Source organism: Peromyscus leucopus, chromosome 12, assembly GCF_004664715.2.
Source record: "Peromyscus leucopus breed LL Stock chromosome 12, UCI_PerLeu_2.1, whole genome shotgun sequence".
NCBI lineage: Eukaryota > Metazoa > Chordata > Mammalia > Rodentia > Cricetidae > Peromyscus > Peromyscus leucopus.
Window position 1 is genome coordinate 61,965,853 of NC_051073.1, and position 21,131 is coordinate 61,986,983.

The 21,131-nt window shown below is 47.6% G+C and overlaps 1 protein-coding gene across 1 annotated transcript in view; it reads right to left on the reverse strand.

Annotated features, from left to right (window-relative positions):
* Window positions 1-16,038: 16,038 nt before the first annotated feature.
* The window catches only part of Muc13 (mucin 13, cell surface associated), a 59,648-nt gene continuing 54,555 nt past the window's right edge, over window positions 16,039-21,131 (reverse strand). Inside the window, exons 10-12 of the mRNA XM_028886360.2 lie at window positions 19,139-19,223; window positions 17,652-17,862; window positions 16,039-17,057 (exon numbers count right to left, since the gene is read on the reverse strand). Of these exons, the coding sequence (XP_028742193.2) occupies window positions 17,652-17,862; window positions 19,139-19,223 (296 nt within the window). The 3' untranslated portion in view covers window positions 16,039-17,057. The remainder of the gene's footprint in view (window positions 17,058-17,651; window positions 17,863-19,138; window positions 19,224-21,131) is intronic.

Here is a 21,131-nt window from a genome sequence, read left to right on the forward strand (position 1 = left end):
GCCACTCGGTCAGTTTACGGCTAGGCGGGACGGGGCGGGGCGAGCTCCGGGCTGGACCAGCTCCGCCCTGCGCCGGGATCCATCGGCACGCCTAGGTCCAGGGGTGCCCAGGTGGCTGTCACATCCGACGCACTTGGGGGGTGGGGAGGGTGGGGTCCCCGTTTCGAAACTTCTAGTTTGGGGCTCCCTCCCAGGTCTTAGCAGCTACGGGAGGAGGCGGGGCGCGCTCCGTTAGGCCGGCAGAGATTACTTGCACCAAAGCAATCTCAGTAGGACTTCAGGAGCGAGGGCAGGTACCGCTTGGATCTGCCAGGCCATTTCGTCATGCCAGAAGCGCATGCCAGCCCGGGCCTCGCCCGAGATGGGACAGAGGCGACCGGCGTATTCAACCAGGACGCCATGCTCCGGATGGACAAGGGAGGACACGTGGAACGTAGAGGCGCAGGTGGAACCGAGAGCACACTGCTGAGCAGGTTTTGTGCTAAGTGCCTTCTGTATGCCGCATCACTCCTTGAGTACTCCTAACATCCCTACTGTTATTTAGATGAGGAAACCGGGGCACAAAGGGTTAACATGATGGAGGAAATGACTGCTGGGATGTTTTGCCCAGAAATCGAGAAGGATTTAAGTACGGCAGCCTAACCTTTGCAGGTCAAGAACCAGCTGGACGGTCAGGACTTGGAGGATTGGGTACAGAACCTACCTGAGGATTTGGATCTTGAGCTTTGTGCCCACCTCCCAAACTCTGCCTGGATGGTACTGGCAGAAGTCGGTTTGTAGTGTGTAGTGTGGGGAGGCAAAATGAAGCAATCCATAGCAAACTTCAAAATTCACCCTTAGAATTCCTCTGTGATATCTTTTGTTTTGACTTAAAAGTCATACTTAAGGCCAACCACTGTCCAGTAAAATCATGCTGCAGAAGCAGCCTAGGTTTATCTTGGAATGACCTGGGCCTCAGGGCATTGGCCTAGAGGCTACACTTACCCCAGCTGAGAGGTGGTGATTCTAAGTTTACAGGAACTGATCAAAGAGTTTGAACTGGAAGATATCCAGTGCTGAGTGTTGATTTGTCTGGCAGGAAAATGTAGGATGGGTCAGCTAGATGGAGTGTTGAGTCCTGAAAGCTGGCTGAATGCTGCTTTAAGTACAACTGTAGTTTTCCTATGCCATGCAATCTTTAAGTCCAGGCCCTGTAATACCCCATCTGCTCGGCACCCAGAATGGGTACTTCATCGCTGCTCAAATACCTCACTTTGTCCCACACCTGGCACAGACCACCATTTGCCTAAACTGCACCTGGAAAGTGCTATGATCCAACTTGCCCTAATTCTCACCAGTCCCCTCCTGTCTACCTGGTGGTTCTCTGGGTCCCCAGCCTGCCCAGACCTGCCATAAGCCACGACTCCCGAGCAATCCAAGCTGCTTTAAAGCTAGTTTGGAAATGCCTTTTCTAATTCAGAACTGCTGCTGTGTAGTTCATGCTTTTCCTCCCCTCTTCAAGAATCCTTCATCCAGGTGTTCACAGGTAATATCAGATATACATACGACAATCTATTTTTTTTTGGATCTTAAAAAGAAATGGAGATGAACGCAGCTGCTCACACCTTTAATTCCAGCACTCTGGAGCCAAAGGCAGGCAGATCTGTACATTGAGGCTAACCTGATCTATGTAGTGAGCCTAGAAGCCTGATCTATGTAGTGCACGCCTTTATCCAGCACTCGGAGCAGAGCCAGGTGATCTCTGTGAGTTGAGGCAGCCTGTGGCTACAAAAGAAAGCAAAAAAAAAAAAAAAAAAAAAAAAAAAAAAAAAAAAACAATAAAATAAAGGAATGGAATTTGGACACTTGAAACATTGAAAACATGCTATGTAACAAAATCAGACCCAAAGGAACAAATATCATGTATTTGTGTGTATGTATGTGTGTGTCTGTGTCTGTGTGTGTGTGTGTGTGTGTGTGTGTGTGTGTGTTTTGAGTATGTGTGTGGTGGGGGGGTGTCTCATCTAGTCCAGGCTGGCCTTGAACTCTGTAACTGACGAAGATGACTTTGAATTTTTGATTCTCCTGCTTCCACCTCTTGAGTGTTAAGATTGCAGGGGTGTGCCACCATGCCCAGACAGTCTACTTGTATAAAGGGTCTAGAACAGAAAAGGTGATAGAAACAAGTAAAACAGATGTTACAGAGGAGTTATTCGTGAGCACAGAGTTGCAGGTGGGGATTATGGGAAAGTTCTAGAAGTGGATAGTAATATCAGCATGGTCCACTTAAGATGGATAAAATGATACATTTTACATTATGTGTCTTTTACCATGAAAAGAATAGTAGGAGACTGGAGATACAGCGCAGTGATTAAAAGCCGTGGCCGCTCTTCTAGACGACCTGGGTTCTTTCACAATTCCCAGTACACAAATGGCTACTCACGACTGTCTGAGGCTTGACACCCTCTTGAACTCTGCAGACACTTGTGGACACACCACACACAGACATACATGCAGGCAAAATGCCCATACACACAAAATAAAAATAAATCTTTTTTCAAAAGATTCTTTCATAGAGGTTGCCTATGAAACGTGGCTATGCTTTTTTGTTTGTTTGCTTTGTTTGGGCTTTTTGTTTTTTTCCAGTGTTTCCTTGTGTTACTGTTTGTCCTGGATGGTGCTCTGTAGACCATGCTGGCCTTGAACTCAAAGATCTGCCTGCCTCTGCCTCCAGAGTGCTGGGATTAAAAGTGTTGGCCAATATTGCCCTTGGGGGTATACTTTTTTTTTTTTTTTTTTTTTTTTTTAATGCTGAGCTCAATTTATTTGAAAAATACCAGATTAAAGCTGGTGTGTATGAGGCATATGCTTATGATCTCAGCACTTGAGGATAGAAGCAAGAAGGTCATCCTTGGCTACATCACAAGTTCAAGGCCAAACTGACAAACTAAAGGAATACCCAACATTCTAACATACTTTTTTTTTTCTCTCCTTATACACCATGATTATTAGATAAAACTAATCCCCATGTCAGCTTTCAGGACCTCTGAGCTAAAAGTAGCATTTAGATAACGGATGAGCCGGCGGTGGTGGCACACGCCTTTAATCCCAGCACTCGGGAGGCAGAGGCAGGCGGATCTCTGTGAGTTCGAGGCCAGCCTGGGCTACCAAGTGAGCTCCAGGAAAGGCGCAAAGCTACACAGAGAAACCCTGTCTCGAAAAAACCGGGAAAAAAAATAGATAACAGATGAATCTGTAAGTACATTGTCTTATACTTGGACGAAAACAGTCTATGGTGTGAACTGGCAGTAATCATTCGTGTGTTGGTTTGGGGTTAAGCATGTACACAGTAGTTACATCAAATGACTATTAAGACGTACACACATGAGCTGGACCAAGCGCTCATGGAGGTAGCCCGGCACCCGGTAAGCTAAGGCAGGAGAGGCTGTGAGTGTGAGGTCAGCCCGAACTATAGAATGAGACTCCGAGGGAGAGGGTGGAGGAGCAGCCGCCGCCCCCCGCCTCCCCCAACACACAAGAATTTTAAATTTATTTACAACAACAAGTAAGTTGCATGTCTTCCACCTCTCTGTTCATATCATGATCAATTCTGGAAATTGTAATTATTTCATCTTCACGAGAGCGGGTTTTCAAAAGGTCAGTTTTGAAAATAATTTTAAGATCATATATTCCAAAGGGAATGAGTGCTTGCCTGTAGGAAATGATTTTCTGAGTTCTGTTTGTTTGTTTGTTTGTTTGTTTGAGGCAAAATTTCATTATTCTGTAAACTTGCAAAACTCCTATCTCTGCATCACTGTTGGTGGTGTTACAGCAGTGTACTGCCACACCCAGTGTGAACTGAAATATTTAAACAACAAGACCCAGGGCAGGTAAGAAGGCTCAGCTTTTAAGAGCACTGGTTGCTCTTTTGGAGGATTCAGCTCCTAGCACCCACAACAGGTGGATTGCCACTGCCTGGAACTCCAGTTCTGGGATCTCATACCCTCATCTGGCCGCCTTTTTTTGTTTGGTTTGTTTTTCAAGACAGGGTTTCTCTGCGTAGTGCCGGCTGTCCTGGGACTCACTCTGTAGCCCAGGCTGGCCTTGAACTCAGAAATCCCTCCTGCCTCTGCCTCCCGAGTGCTGGGATTAAAGGCGTGGGCCACCACACCTGGCTCACCGTGCTGGAGAGATGGCCCAGTGGGTAAGGGGCACTGGATGCTCTTGAAGAGGACCCAGGTTTGCTTCTGGTCACCCACATGGCAGCTCACAACCATCTGTAACTCCAGTTCCAGGGGATCCAGCGTCCTCTCCTGGCCTCCACAGGCACTGCATGTGTGTGGTACATAAATATACAAGATAGAGATATGGCAAGACTCATTAAACAACAGATCCAAAATAAAGAAAAAAAAAAAAACCACAGTATCTTTTTTTCCAGTTCTCTCTCTCCTCTCTTCTCTTCTCTTCTCTCTCTCTCTCTCTCTCTCTCTCTCTCTTTCTCTCTTCCTTTCTGTCTTTTTTTCGGGGTGGGGGTTTCCAAAACAGGGTTCCTCTATGTAACAGCTCTGGCTGTACTGGAACTCACTCTGTAGACTAATCTGGCCTCAGAACTCAGAGATCTGCCTGCCTCTGTCTCCTGAGTGCTGGGATTAAAGGCGTGCGCCACTGGCACTACCTGGCTCAAAATCTTTAAAAAAAAAAGGATTACTATTTTTATTCATGTGTATAATTATGTGTGCCTATGTTAGGGCCTGTGCTTGTGTGTACAAAATATTTTTATTTTTATTTTATTTTATTGTCACCAGGCCTTCAACCTAGAGGAAATCTCTGTTGGAGTCTTTATCTATTCTTCCCTTTCCAATCCAACAAAGCAGTCATAATTTGTTTTACTTTTTCTAGACGTTTTCTCACAGTGCCTAAAGGGCACAGACCAGTTTTCAGTTACTTCAATTAAAAAAAAAAAGTAAAATGAACGGAAAGAAATATACAGAGAAAGGGAGAAAGCTGATCTCATGTTTATGTGGGGACTATGAGGGATGAACCCAAGGCCTCAGGCCTACGAGGCAGGTCCTCCACCTATAGGATAGTGCCTCTATCCTTAGTCCCACAGTCACCTTGAGTGAGTGACTGACTCAGAAGACTCTGGCCTGTCACCCCATTCAGAGACCCTCAAAGGACGGGGCCCCAGTAGGTCTTTATTGTGTGAACTCACACAACCCCACAGGGTAAAACCTTTGCACACTGGACACTGGGACTCAGAGACGTGACAAGAAGCAGCAGTGTGGAGGTCCTCTCAGCCCATGACCCACTCTTGCAGTCTTTCATAGCTGGCTCCCCCTGAATGGAGTTTCTGATCTGTAGAGAGACCGTGACAGTCTCCATATCATTGGAGTTCATCTGGGGCTGGAGAGGGATGACTCAGTGGATGAATGCTGACTGCTCTTAGGGAAGACTGGAGTTACATTCCCAGGACCCAGGCTGGGCAGCTCATAACCACCTGTAACCCCCAACTGTAGAGGATCCCACACCCACAGCCATGCACACATACACATAAGTAAATACATGTTTGTGTTAATTTTCTTTCTTTCTTTCTCTCTCTCTTTCTCTCTCTCTCTTTCTTTCTTTCTTTCTTTCTTTCTTTCTTTCTTTCTTTCTTTCTTTTTTTTTTTTAGACAGGGTTTCTCTGTGTAGCTTTGCGCCTGTCCTGGAACTCGCTCTATAGACCAGGCTGGCCTCGAACTCACAGAGATCCGCCTGGCTCTGCCTCCCGAGTGCTGGGATTAAAGGCGTGCGCCACCACCGCCCGGCTTTAATTTTCTATTGCTGTGACGAAACACCACGACCAAGACAACGTATAAAGCAAAGTATTTAGTTTGGACTTACAGATTCTGGTGATCAGAGTCCATGATGGCAGAGCAAAGGCATGGGGCAGAAACAGACGACAGCTCACATCTTGATCAGAAAGTAGGAGGAAGAGAGAACACTGGGAATGGCATGAATCTTTGAGTCTATAAGCCCACCCCCAGTGACACACCTCCTGCAACAAAACCACACCTCCTAATCCTTCCCAAACAGTTCCACCAGCTGGGAACCAAGTATTCAAATATATGAGTCTCTGGGGGTCATTCTCATTCAAAACCACCACAGTCTTCAACATGACCGGGAGTTTGATTAAAAGGACCATCATACCCTAATGTCCTCTAAAGTACAATAGCATTCTCATCCAATTGGGCTTGTGATTGTTTCAGAAAATCAGACAGGCTAAATTAGTGAGTGGTAATAAGATTAGTTGTCCAATTCCCAGCCAGAGTGACTCCATCTCCCAGGAAGCTGTCACTTGGTGGTCCTATGTGCCAGACTGCTGTGAAACTGGCCCTCTCTCTCATGGGACAGTCATTACAGCCCATCTGAGTCCCTGATAAGGACAAGGATGGAGCATACTTAAGTTAGACTGTCTAAATTGTCTGGGCACTGTGTTGTCTGAGCCGGAGACACCCAACTGCTTTAACCCTAGGCAGCATGCAGAACCCAATTTTGTATCAGTTCCGCAGTAAACTTACAGCGACATAAAACAGGAGCTTGGGCAGTAGTGGCGCACGCCTTTAAACCCAGCACTCGGGAGGAAGAGGCAGGCAGATCTAGGAGTTCAAGGCCAGCCTGGTCTACAGAGTTCCAGGACTGTCAGGACTATACAGAGAAACTCTTGTCTCAAAAAGCAAAACCAAAAAATAAATAAAACAGGAGCTTGGTGGCAGGGGGCAGACTTTTCTGTGGTACAGCTGCCTGTACATCACCCATGCTTCTATAAATGATGCTAATAAACTCATCTACTGGATCCACGCTGGACTTGAGACTTTTTCTTAAGTCTGTCTGTCCCCTCCTCCTTTGCAGTGAATAAAGATGGGGGGTCTTGACTCAGGACTCAGCCTTCCAAGTCACTGCCAGGCCAGACAGCTAAGAGCTTCTCTCTCTAGATCCTCCATGCTTCCCTTCTTGCTGGATAGAAGCAGAAGACAAGACTCCCAATCACCAGCGTGGAAGCTTCTGAAGAGACAGGTCTCTAAGAGAACTACATACAGAGCACATGACTAAAATATTCACATGGATCCATTGTCCCAATGTCTACTTAAAACCATACTGGAACTATTGTCACTTTATCCGCACTAGCAGCATGATCTCGTGAGTTAGCAGCTCTACCAGTGATTCAGAAAGCGCAAAGCTAACAGAGAAACCTGTCTCGAAAAACCAAAAAAAAAAAAAAAACCATACTGGAATATTTTTTTTTCCCTAAGCTTGAAACTTAGGTTAATAACAGAAAAAGATGACCTTGGAAAATGGCAGATGTCCTACGATAAAATGAGAACGTGTATGGGTTGGAGGGTAATTGTATTCCTTAATTGTTTTCACTAAGAAAATGAGGACCAGGGAGAGGGCTTAACTGGTAGAGGCCTTGTGCGCAGGCCTAATGACCCGAGTTCAATCTCAGGTTCTCCTAAGGCGACAGGAGAGAACTGATTCCCTCTAGTTGTCTTCTGACCTCTACAAGAGTGCCATAGCACACCTGTGACAACACACACACACACACACACACACACACACACACACACACACGTACATACACGCACACATCACACACACATACACACGCACACACACGCATGCTCACACATAAATAAAATTTTTATGTGGCGATTGTCTTAGTCGAAGTTCTAGTGCAGTGAAGAGACACCATGACCATGGCAACTCTTTCAGAGGTTTAGTCCATGGTCGTCATGGCGGGGAGCATGGTAGCATGCAGGCAGACGTGGTGCTGGAGAGTAGCAGAGTTCTACATCTGGGTCCACAGGCAGCAGGAAGGGAGAGTGACGCAGGGTCTGGCTTGAGCATTCTGAAACCTCAGAGCCCACCCCCACGGTGACACACTTCCTCCAACAAGGCCACACCTCCTCACAGCGCCACTCCCTAGGAGCCGATGGGGGGCCGTTTTCATCCAAACCACCACAGTGATGAGTCTGATTCAGAACTGGCTCGAAGATGCTTTCCCAGCTGTTCATGGTGGCACACACCTATAATCCTAGCATTCAAGAGATGGAGTCAGAAGAAGCGGGACTTTGAAGACATGGCTACATTCAATCGTTTCACAAAGAGCAAAACCCCCAAAGATGTCTTCTCTTAGCCTTGATTTTATTGATTTGCTTTTATGTTCCAGGACATTCTTTGCCCTGGCATGCTCTTTACATTCCTCGAATACCACAGAGGCCTTTCTGCATGGCGGAGAACTAAGATGGGGGTGGAGGGGCATGGCCCCTGGAGAGGCCCCTTCCTGGCAGGGGCTTATGAAGACATTGTTGTTTCCACCCAAAGAGGAAGAAACTTCAAAGATCTTTCCATCACCGTACGGGGCAGGACACCACAATTGGTCAGGGGGTAGAGGGAGAGTGTGGGAAAGAGCTGGAAGGTCCACAGAGGGGAGCTAGACCTGAGGTAATAAACAACAAACAAATATTGTAGGTGAGCCAGACAGTCTTTAATCCTAGCACTCGGGAGGCAGAGGCAGGTGGATCTCTGTGAGTTCGAGGCCAGCCTGGTCTACATGGTGAGTTCCAGGACAGACATAGGAAACCCTGTCTCAAAAAGAAAAAAAAAAATGTGTAGATGATTTTGTTTTTAAGATTTGTTTATTACTTTGTATAACTGAATGTTTTGACTGCATGTATGTGTATGTACCACATGCATGCCTGGTACTTATAGAGATCAAAAGAGGGTATGAAATCCCTGGGATTGAAGATACAGACAAGCCACCTCATGGGTGCTGGGAATTTAATCCAGGTCCTCCGCAAGAGCAACAAGTCTCTCAACTCCTGGGCAGCTCTGTTCAGCTTTGGGACTAAAGGCTCATGAACTCACGAACTCTGGGAATATAAACTTCTCGTTTCCTCCACTGTATCCATTCCCTAGGCCCAGGAAATACAGGACACTGTCCAGTTCAGTGTGGGTCTCCAAAGTCACCTACATGGATAATTTGGCATAAATGATATAAAGGTGGTCTGTAGAGCTGGACAGTCTGGGCTCAAATCCTGGCCAGGCATTTTACTAGCCTTTTGACTTATGTTATTTATCTCGCCTTACCCAGCTTCTGAGTGGGAGTAATAAGGCTGCCTAGGTCAAAATGTCATGAGAAGTAAAGAAGGTTACATTCAGGACACTAAGAATTGTATCTGGATTCCAGGAGCGTCCTGTAATAGGCTGGCTATTACCGCTGCTTTTCATCTGGAAGCAACAGAGCTTTCTGGAATTGCCAGGGCGCTGTGGAAATGTATCCCCAGGCCTGCAGAATGGCAGTGTGTATGGTTTGCCCCAAGCCTCTGCCCTTGAACAGAAGACATTACTTCCCAGCTCTGAGGTGGAGACTCCACATGTGCCCCAGGTTCCCCAGGCTCCTCTCTGACCTTCTTACTGTGATGTGGATTGTCAACGGAGGCCAAACCAGAGTACCCAGAGAATACTGGAAAATCCCAGCAGCCCTTGCTCACCTCATAAAAGCTGATGAAAGACAGAAATTTCTCACTGGGAACCTTTTGTCTTCCTTCTTAACTGAAGGATTTCCCCATGAAAATAGCCTTACCTCTTTCTTTATTTCATAAAATTACCACAAAATAAAATGTTTATCATATAAATGGTTGTGCCTAGTTTTTTGTTTTTTGTTTTGTTTTGTTTTTTGGTTTTTCGAGACAGGGTTTCTCTGTGTAGCTTTGGAGCCTGTCCTGGAACTCACTCTGTAGACCAGGCTGGCCTGGAACTCACAGAGATCCACCTGGCTCTGCCTCCCGAGTGCCGGGATTAAAGGCGTGCACCACCACCAACTCCACCACCACACCACCACCACCCGGCTGTTCCTAGTTTCCTGTGCCACTGATGTCACGGCAGCCTTGCTCAGTACTATTGGAGAAATTATTTTGGCCACTCCACGTAGTTAAAGAATTTATTAATGGTGAACTCACAAATTAAGTAATGGTAGTCGCAGGTCTGAAGGTGTAACACAGTCCAGCGTGTTCTCCAGAGCTCTGCACAGTCAATCTGCACCGTCAGCGTCCGCACTGAGAGAGCGCCCAGAGAGATGCTGACCCATCCAGCTCCGGTCCCCCGCCCCCCCCCCGCCTCTAGCGTGACAGTTCAAGTCTCAATGGGGGTTGGAACTTCCAGAACCAAGCTGGAATGGTTACCCACTACACAGTACTGGGACAGTAGCTCCGTGGTGGAGCCAGTGCTTAGTGAAAATGATTGACAGTCCAGGTTCAACCTCCAGCACCGAGAACACTCAGTTATGTTAGAAGACCAACAGACGAGACAGCGAAGGATCTCTAACGCTCTAGTGAAAATGATGCGAATATTTCAATAAAATCTAGCTGAGCCAGGCATGGTGGCACACTCCTGAAGTCCCAACAACATAGAGTTAGAGGTAGGAACATCACAAGTTCAAGGCCAGCCTCAACTACAGAGTGAGTTTCAGGATACTACAGTTTATACAGTGAGACCTCTTCTCAAAAAAATCCAAAACAAACAAAAAACATAACAACGAAGTAGGTTGGAGATATAGCTCAGTTGGTACAGTTGTTAGCAAGCGTGAAGCCCTGGGTTTGATCTCCACTACTGCATAAACTCTGTCTAAGGGCCCAAAGATGCCTCAGTCGGCAGAAGCTACGGCCTTGCAAGTGTGAAAATCTGAGTTCAGTACCTGGAATTCACAATGGAAAAAGATAACTGACTCCCCAAAGATGCTCTCTGACCCTCACATGCATGCTATGGCATTGGAGCACACATGCTCCTGAGCACACACACACACACCACACACACATACACAACACACACACACACACACACATACTTAAAAAATAAAGTTAATGATTATACTTGGATGTGGTAGTACACACCTGTGATCCCAGCACTTGGGAGGTAGTGGCCAGGCGAGTCAGTCATCCTCTGGCTATATAGCAACTTCAGGGTCAGCTTGGCCTGAGACCCCATCCCAAAGTAAACATCAAAAAAACAAGAAGCGAAGGAAGAGGAAGGGAGCGAGGAGGGAGGGAGGGAGGAGGGAGGGAGGGAGGGAGGAGGAAGGAGGAAGGAAGGAAGGAAGGAAGGAAGGAAGGAAGGAAGGAAGGAAGGAAGGAAGGAAGGAAGGAAGGAAGGAAATCAGCAATTAGAAATAAGCCTTTTTGGAAGCCGGCTCCTCTAGTGCGTTTTCTGCAAGTGATAGGAGACAGCGCCATCTACTGACCACGAAATTTCCTAGACTCTAGGAACAAGCTGGGACAGGAGGGAACTGTACTTGTGGGGCTGTGTGGTTAGGAAAACCTGGCCAGGGGAAGGATGGTTTCCTGATCTATTCAGATGATTTTTTTTTAATGTGCTGGTATCTGAATTCTGGATCCCACCCATGTTCATCCACTCTCCATTGCCGAAACTGGATAAATCAACTTTAGAAAAGGGAGTCCAACGAAGATGGCTCCTCACATAAAGTGCTCGTGGAGCAAGTCTGATGACCTGAGAACGACCCCTAGGATCCATGTGATAGTGGAATGAGAGAACTGACTGTTCTCTGATCTCCACATGTATGTTGTGGTACACACCTGCCTGCCTGTCTGTATTCACACACACACACACACACACACACACACACACACACACACACACACTGAAAAAAATTAATTGGCTGGGCATGGTGCAGCATGCTCTTCTTATTAGTCCCAGCATTTGGAAGGCAAAGGCAGGCAGATCTCTGCAAGTTCAAGAATATCCTGGTTTACATAGGGAGTTCCAAGCCAGCTAGAGCTACACAGAGAAACCTTGTCTCGAAAACAAAAACCAAAAAGCCATGGTGTAAAAGAAACAAAGATGTGTTTTGGTTCACAGTTTCCGAGGTTCTGGTCTGTGGCGCTTAGCTCTGTTGCTTCGGGCCTGTCCAGCACAGGACATCATGGCAGGAGTGGACGCCCTTCTCAACCCATGGCAGCCAGGAAGCAAAATCGAGAGGAAGGAGGGGGCTGGCATCTCAGTCTCCTCTTCAAGGGCACACCTCAGTGACTAACTTCTGAAGCTTTTTTTTTCTCTTTGCTCTTTGGGGGCCTGCCACCCAGCTCCCAAATAAATACATAGAGACTTATTCTTTCTTATGAATGCCCGGCCTTAGCTTGGCTTATTTCTAGCCAGCTTTTCTTAATTATCCCATCTATTTTTTGCCTTTGGGCTGTTACCTTTCTCTATTCTGTATACCTTTCTTTCCTTCTTACTCCGTGGGTGCTGTGTGGGTGTGTGGCTGTGTGGTGGGGGGGGGGGGGGGGGGGGGGGGGGGGGGGGGGGGGGGGGGGGGTGGCTGGGTGGCTGGGTGGCTGTCCCCTGGTGTCCTCCTCCTCCTTTTCTCACTCCTCCCTCTATTTATTCTCTCTGCCTGCCAGCCCCGCCTATTCTCTCTCCTACCTTGCCATTGGTCATTCAGCTCTTTATTAGACCAATCAGGTGTTTTAGACAGACAAGTAACACAGCTTCACAGAGTTAAACAAATGCAACATGAAAGAATGCAACACACCTTTGCATCATTAAACAAATGCTCCATAGCATAAACGAATGTAACACATCTTGAAAATAATATTCCACAACAAACTCCCTTCTGCCAGGCCGTGTTTTGAAGTCCCAAGTACTTGTAGTAGCAGCACAAACTGCAGCCAAGCCTTTAACACTCGGGGCCTTTGGGGACCATTCAAGATTAAAATGTAGCATCCCTGGTCCTTTATGTTGTCCCAGGGACCAAGCCAAGCAGAGCTGAGCTATTACTAAAGCACCTTCCCTCCTAAGAGCCCAATGACAGCCCCAGGTGTGATTCCACAGAAGCCCACCAGGGGGAACCAATGAGTTAATTAGGCGTACTAACAGAGCAATGGGTGAGGGGTTATGGGCAGCAGCATGGTGACCTTAAAGCAGCCAAGCTGGAGGTGGACAGCAGTGGAGCCCATCTTCAATCTGCACTCGGGAGGCAGAGGCGGGCAGATCTCTAAGTCTGAGGCCAGCCTGGTCTACAGAACACATTCCAGGACAGCTAGGACTATACAGAGAAATCCTGTCTTGGGCGGGGTGGTAGTGGTGGGGTGATGGGGGGTGGGGAGATGGGGTGGGGATGGTGGCAGGGAGGAAGCAGCCCACTGGAAGGTCTGCATCCCACAGAGATGACAACTTCCCCACAGCTGTGGAGATGGATGGAGTCCCCTTTCCTCATCTTTCCCCATCTATACCCTCTGGCCCGGTGCCCCCAAGACCACACGCAATTAGGATGGTGGTGGATACTCGGGGGAGACAAGTGAGGATCCCATCCCCTCCCCATCCCCTTCTTCTAAGAAGGATGGTAAATAGTCATCAGGCCCAGGTGTGATGGATTTTTGCAAGCAGGCTCAGCAGAACTCTTGAAGATGGTGGTAGTTTGGATCAGAAAAGTCCTGTTCAACAGGTGCACACCTACAGTCCCAGCATTGGGAGGGAGGCAGGAGGACCCGACGTTTATGGTTATCTTTGGTTACAAATTAAAATTGAGATCAGCCTGGACTACAGACTCTGTTTGTTTGTTTCTTTTTGAGATAGGGTGTTGGGGCTGGCCTGGAACTCACAGAAATCTGCATGTCTCTGCCTCCCAAGTGCTAGGATTAAAGGTGTGCACCACCACATCTGGTCTTCAGAAGACTATTTATATATACAATTTATTTAACTTTATTTTATGTGCATTGGTGTGAGAGTGTCAGATTCCCTAGAACTGGAGTTACAGACAGTTGTGAGCCACCATGTGGTTGCTGGGAATTGAACCTGGGTCCTCTGGAAGAGCAGGCGGTGCTCTTAACCGCTGAGCCATCTCTCCAGCCCCTTCAGAAGACTATTTGTATTCCTTCCACAACAGCGTGTCTCTGAAGAATGGCCCATGAACTCAAGGATGTTTGAGACGTGCTGGGAGCTGGCACGTTGTAAATCAGAGGCAAACAGGTAGAACGATTTAGAAATGGAGCTCAGAGAGCCTGCTAAAATCTGGAGCTGCCCGTGAACGAGGGAGGTCGTGTGCATGGAAGTGAAGTCTGTGAAGGCATCGCAGTGTTTGGCTGACTTCATTCCTGCATGTACACTGACATTGTTAATTGATGATTGCATTAGCCAGCCAGTTTTCCCCCAGTGTTTCTCTACTGTGGGCACTAGTAGCTAAGGAATGTGCTTTATGGGGATTGGAGAGATGGCCTGGAAGTTAAAAACATGTGCTGCTCTTCTGGAAGACTGGAGTTTGGTTCTCAGCACCTATTTATCAGGTAGCTCCCAACCCCCTGTGATGCACTGAGCACCCAGACCCCTCTGTCACAGGATTCTTCCTGACATGAGTCTTTAAAAAATTACTGTTGCCGGGTGGCGGCGGCGGCGGCGGCGGCGGCGGCGGCGGCGGCGGCGGCGGTGGCGCACGCCTTTAATCCCAGCACTTAGGAGGCAGAGGCAGGCGGATCTCTGTGAGTTCAAGGCCAGCCTGGTCTACAGAGTGAGATCCAGGACAGGTTCCAAAGCTACACAGAGAAACCCTGTCTTGAAAAAAAAAAAAAACAAATAAATTAAATTAAAAATTACTGTTACAGTTATCCTCTGCCTCTCCCTCACTCCTCCTCTGGAAACTGTAGTTCACACATCAAGTCAATGACTTCAACAGCCAGCCAGAAGTCGACTAGGGAGGTTGAGGCAGCCAGCTAGAGTTCCTGACTGAGCTTTCTCTCCATGGATGAGTTTCCAGCTTCCTCTTCCCACCACAGGCATTTTTACACCAAGGGATAAATGATAGTAACCTCTAGGGGACACGGTTTACCCTCTAGCTGTTCTCAAGGACACTATCTGCTTTCTAACATCATTATCTGTTTCCTTTCTTCCTCTGTCAGAGTTGGGGACAAGCCTGACCCAGGACAGAGAAGTTTATATATATATATATATATATATAGTTTCACTTTGTAGACCAGGCTGGCCTTGAACTCAGAGATCCACCTGCCTCTGTCTCCTAAGTATGAAGGCCAGAGAACAACTTGTGGGAGTCAGTTCTCTTTTCACCACGTGGGTGTCCTGGGGATCAAACTCAGATTGTCAGGTTTGGCAGCAAGCACCTTTACCCATCATCCCACCAGCCACAAGACGGGGAGTTTGGGAAAGAACTTTAAATAAACATTCTGAGTCTGGGACAAAGGTTCTTTTGCTCCCGGAGTCTACTTGGGACTCCACGGGTTGGTCTGGGCCAATCCCTGGAGGCAGGAGTGGCACAAGTCCCGCCCACAGCCTGGCTACTTGTCATAGAGTTGTGTTTGGGGGCTAGCAGCCCACACGATCTACGACAGGTAAAAATGTTGTCGTGGGTGATCCACAAACCCTAAAGAGGGCAGCGAATGCCAGTTGCTCACAGCTGTCGAATCACATTTTCGGTTTAAAATGAGAGGAGAGGGAGAGCTAGGGAGCTGATTCAGCAGTTAAGAGTACTTACTGCTCTTACAGAAGGCCTGAGTTGAGTTCTCAGTATCTTAGACAGCTCACATTCCCCTTAACTCTAGCTCTAGAGGATATAATGCCTCTGGCATCCACGGCTATCTATACCCACCCACCTACCTACCTACCTACCTACCCCCACACACACATACACACACACACACACACACACACACACACACACACACACACACTTAAAAATAAAACAAATCCTTAAAAAATGAAATGAGACTCGTGCTAGGGTCTAAGAACTAGCTTGGTTGCTATCCAGGGCTTGTCTGGCATGCATGAAGCCCTGGTATGATCCCTACCCACCACATAACTCAGGCATGGTGGCACACACCTGTAATCCCAGCACTAGAGAGGTGGAGGCAGGAAGGTCAGAAATCTCTGGTCATCTTCCGCTATCTAGAAAGTTTGAAGCCAGTCTGGGATACGTGAGACCTAGCTCAAACCAGAAATAAAAGAAAACCAGGCTCACTGCTGTGTATTCCACCAAGAGCTCCCAAACAAGAAAGGACACAGAGTACCAAAGATATTTTATTGCATCATTCATTGCCTTTCACAATGAACAGTCACACAAATAATAACAACAAATAAAAGTACCTTTTGAAAGGACCAGACATCAGACACAGGGCCATAATTAACATTTAAAAAGACCGCTGAGTGTATTTATCCCGTGGGGGTGGGGGGCGGGGAGAGGCGGCGTACTGCTAAGCCACCACCGTGGAGCAGGCTGAGGCTCAGTGAAGAACCCGTGGAACCAGCATCATAGAGTGGACATCTGGACCCTTCGGCACAGCTCCAGACAGAAGGCCTGTGCTATCATAGGGCCTTCACTAAGCTTTTATGGCTTTCTCAGGGTCTGAGACATGCCCATTTACTTCCTGAGGAGGGACACCAAGGGAACAGGTGCCACCTGCTCCCTTCTCCCTCACTCTCCCTTCCTGCATAGCTTCCTTGGCCTCTCTCGACTACCTAGGCTCATGTTTTGCCTCCTTTCTTCTCCTACCAGCTAACACCTGAAAGACGTGAAAGCCCCCATGGAGGACAGAGCTAGTCCAAGCCTTCTCATTCTCGTCGGAAGGATCCTGGATTCCCATAGCCCTCCCGAGAAAGCTGGGAGATGCTTCTGTCTCCTGCCCTACCACAAGCCACTGGCTGTTCACGGGTGGCCAGAGTCCAGAGCTCAGGAGCGGCGCTGCCCAGGGATGGGTTATGAGGGTGCTCCCTCTAGATTGGAAATGCTGTTGACGCACCAGGAAAGAAAAGCCTGCACCAATTACCATCTTAGCATTTTGTCCTAACTGGAGAAAATCAACACTTAACAAGGCTCATAGTGTCTATGTGCATTTAATTTCATAGGTGTCCTCAGCAAGCTGCATTCTTCACCCAGGTCCACACTCAGAGGGGCTGAGAGATGGGGTGGAGAGAACCCTGGAGGTCAGGCCTTTGTCTCTGCCCACTTCTCTTGTCCTCTAAACACTCAAGATCACAGCTTGTGTGGGCTGGGCTAGGGAGGACTCCAAATTCTTATCATTCTAGACAGGAAGAGAGATACAGAGATGAGGCTTAGGAAAGAATTACCAAACTGCAACAAGAAAACACTGAGATCTGTCAGTTATTATCACTTTCGTCTTCTCCAGCTTTCTCTCTCTTCTCCCTTATGTCTTTAGGGTATTTGTTTGTTTGTTTTGAGGCAGGATCTATGTAGCCTAGCCTAAGTTGGTGGTTTGAATGAGGATGGCCCCCATAGACTCACATGTTTGAATATTTAGTCCCTGGTTAGTGGAACTGTTTGGGAAGGATTTGGAGGTGTGGCCCTGATGGAGGAGGGGTATCATTAAAGGCAGGATTTGAGGTTTCAAAAGCCCATTCCCAGTTAGTTCTCTTTGCCTCCTAAGGATGTGACCTCTCATGCTCCAGTGCCACGCCTGCCTGCCTACCTGCCTGCAGCCACACTCTCCACCAAGGTGGCCATGCACTCACCCTCTGAAACTGTAAGCCTCTTCCTTCTACAAGGGGTCTTGGTCATGGTGTCTTACCATGGCAATGGAAGTAACCACCTCTCTATCCCTGCTTCAGCTTTCTCTTGCCTGGGCATTATATTCTGCAAAGTCAGAGGCTACACTCACCTAGTAGTCAGGGTGAGGCATGCTTCGCTGGTTTCCATAGGGATTTTGGGTCTGCCTGGGGGTCCCCGTCCTGACTTTGGGGAAGATGCTGTTGTCTGCTCCAAAGTTGCTGAAGCTGGAGTTGCTGAAGCCGGTTTGCTGCATCCGTACATTGTGGAAGTCATTCTCAATCAAATTCTGTTCCTCCATATCCTTCTTTTTCTTCTTTGAGCTATAATCAGGAAAATGAATTAGGACCTAGGGATGGCAGCAAAGTTTCTTGAAGGAATTTTTCCCCCCTGATCCCTGCATCCCTGCATCCTTGGCTGCCCGGGGACTCACTATCTAGACCAGACTCGCCTTGATTTCAGAGACCCGCCTGCCTGTGCCTCCCAAGTGCTGGGATTAAAGGGTGCGCCACCATGCCCAGGCCCACATTAGCATTAAGTGTGCTTTTTAGTTGGATATGAAACTAATAGAAGTGAAAGAGACACGGTGACTGAATAAATGTCTACAGAGACCTCTCAGTGAGTGGGAGGAGCTCAGCATACCAAGGCCTTAGAAAAGGAAAAAGGAGCCAGGTGGTGGTGGTGGTGGCGGCGGCAGCGGACACCTTTAATCCCAGCAGACTATGCAAGCCCTCCACCAACTGAGCCCCAGCCCCAGCCCCAGCCCTGGTTTTGTTTTTTGTGAGGTAGGATCTCATGTAGTCAAGGCTGGCCACAAACTTGCTATGTAGTTGAGGAAGGCCCCAAACTCTTAATCCTCCTGACTCCACTTTCCAAGTACTGAGTATACAGGTGTATACAGCTGTGCATAACTTGAGTTAAATGGTGCTGATGGAAAGTTGGTTTTCTGTTGGTTGAGACAGGGTCTCTCTACGTAACCATAGCTGTCCTGCTACTCACTCCAGGCTGGTCTCAAACTCACAGAGATCTGCCTGCCTCTGCCTCCCAAGTGCTGGGATTAAAGGTGTGCCACTACCACACCTGGCCCTAGTGAAGAGTTATTAACACCATAGAAAACTGATTGTTGGGTCTGATTAGTGTGAAGCAAAAATAAAATTGAACAAAAAAAATAAATTATAAAGGATATAGAACTGTGTATATAACATCACTTAAAAAGGTAAAATTGAGTAAGGGCTAGAGTGATGTTCAATGGTTAAGAACACATACTGCTCTTGGAGAGGACCCGAGTTCAGGTCCTAGCATGCAGGTTGGGTGGCTCACAACTGTCTATCACTCCAGCTCTAGAGGATCTGATACCCTCTTCCGGATTCCTTGAGCTCCTACTCACTTCTACAAACATCCATAAGTAAATGTTGGCATAAAATACAAACTTACACATACATAAAAATAACAACCGTAAATCCTTCAAAAAGAAAGACAATAATTTAAACAAGGAAAACCATTCAGTTGTGGGAGAGAAGCCTCCCTTGTTTCCTCCTCCTCACCCATGAGAGTGTTTTGGAAGGCGGCATATCCAGCAGTATCTTCCCACCCCCATACCTTGCCGAGACGATCAGTGCGATCAGCAGGATGAGGATGAGAGCTCCAGCAATGGTACCCACGATGGTGAGGATGAGCTGGAATTCTGAAAGGGAAGAGACAAGAGCAGGGTCCTGGTGAGTCTTACCTGTCAACTTGGCACAACCGAACCTAGGAACAGAGTCTTCGTGAGGCGTTACCTGAACTGGGTTAGCCTATGTGGTATGTCTGGGGCAGGGGTTTGTCTTGACTGTTAACTGATACAGGATGACCCAGTCCACTGTGGGGAGCACCATTCCCTAGGCAGGGGGTCCGGAACAGTAAGAGAGAAGAAAGCTAGCTGGGAGCAAGAGAGTAGCAAGCAAGGATCCATGTGTTCATTCTCTTTTTGCTCTTGACTGTGGATGCAATGGTTGAGTTCCTGCCCTGATTTCCCCAAAATAATAGACTGTAACCTGGAATTATAAACCAAACAAAGCTTCTCTCTCTCTCTCTTCTCTCTCTCTCTCTCTCTCTCTCTCTCTCTGTTTTTCAAGACAGGGTTTCTCTGTGTAGTTTTGGTGCCTGTCCTGGATCTCACTCTGTAGACCAGACTGGCCTCGAACTCACAGAGATCCGCCTGGCTCTGCCTCCCGAGTGCTGGGATTAAAGGCATGCACCACTGCCGCCTAGCCAAGCTTTTCTCTCTTCTATCGCCTTTGGCCAGGGTATTTGTCTCAGCCACAGAAGTGAAGCATGAAGAAATGGCCCCCAGCCATCGGGTCCTGCTGTCTCCTGCACAGTGTGAGCTTCATCAGGTTCCTGTCTCCCAGCCCTGCAGACGCACGAGGCACACAGGGCAGGTGCTCGTCTCTGCTGCCGCCCTTCCTTGTCCTCGACCCTAGCCATACCCTCACCATTAGGTTGTCTGCAGCACACAATCATTACACGTAGCCTTTCCAGCTCTAAAATCACAAATACAAAAGAGGCTGATGGCGGCAGGGTCTTCCTGGGCTGTGTGGGGTGGAAGACCTCACTGAGTTCTACACTCCCTCTCCATCTCTCCCACCATTGCCTGCCCTCCATAGCTCTCCCTTTTCACAGGCCAGCGGATGGGCATGGAACATGTTACCAGCAGAGGAGGCAGGTAATGGCTTATGAGGGAGGAGTCTGTCAATGCCTACACTCTTCTACCTCAGACTAGCGCTATAGATCCTTTGTTATATAGCCCAGGATGGGCTTAAACTCAGTGGTCCTCCTAGTACTGAGATTACAGATGTTCAACACTATGCCTGGTTGCTATGGACTCTTGGAATATGACCATAAGAATAGCCTGTGAACATAAAATACACACCAGTTTCAAACACTTAACCTGAAAAACATTGGAAAACTCATTAATGGCAGGCGGTGGTGGCACACACCTTTAATGCTACCACTCAGGAGGCAGAGGCAGGTGAATCTCTGAGTTTGCAGCCAGCCTGGTCTACAGAGTGAGTTCCAGGACAGCTAGAACTATGCAGAAAAACCTCGTCTCAAAAACCAAAAACAAAAACAAAAAAGGGAAAACTTATTAGTATTCCCTCCCCCCCTTCAAACTGAATGTGAATGTGTGTATGTATATGTGCACAAAAAGGCCGGTAGGTCCCCTGGAGCCAGAGTTACAGGCACTTGTGTGCTACTCAGCATGAGTGCTGGGAACTGAACTCCGGTCCTCTCCAAGAGCAGCAAGTGCTCCTAACCACTGAGCCACCTCTCCAGCCCCTAATTAATACTCTGAAACTGATTGCATACTTAAATATTTTAAATTAAGTGGAATATGTTAGTAAAAGAAAGCTCACCTCATTTACTTTCAGAATTTTGTCGGAAACGTTCACATTTTACAATGATGTGTGTTGATCATATTCTGTTTGTACTAGACAATGCCACTCCAGACCTCTGTCTCTGATACATCACTGTCACAAGTGTCACCTCTGACCTGGGATCACAGACCATGAAGTCGGGGAAGGGACCTGACAGGTTATGTATATACCCAACT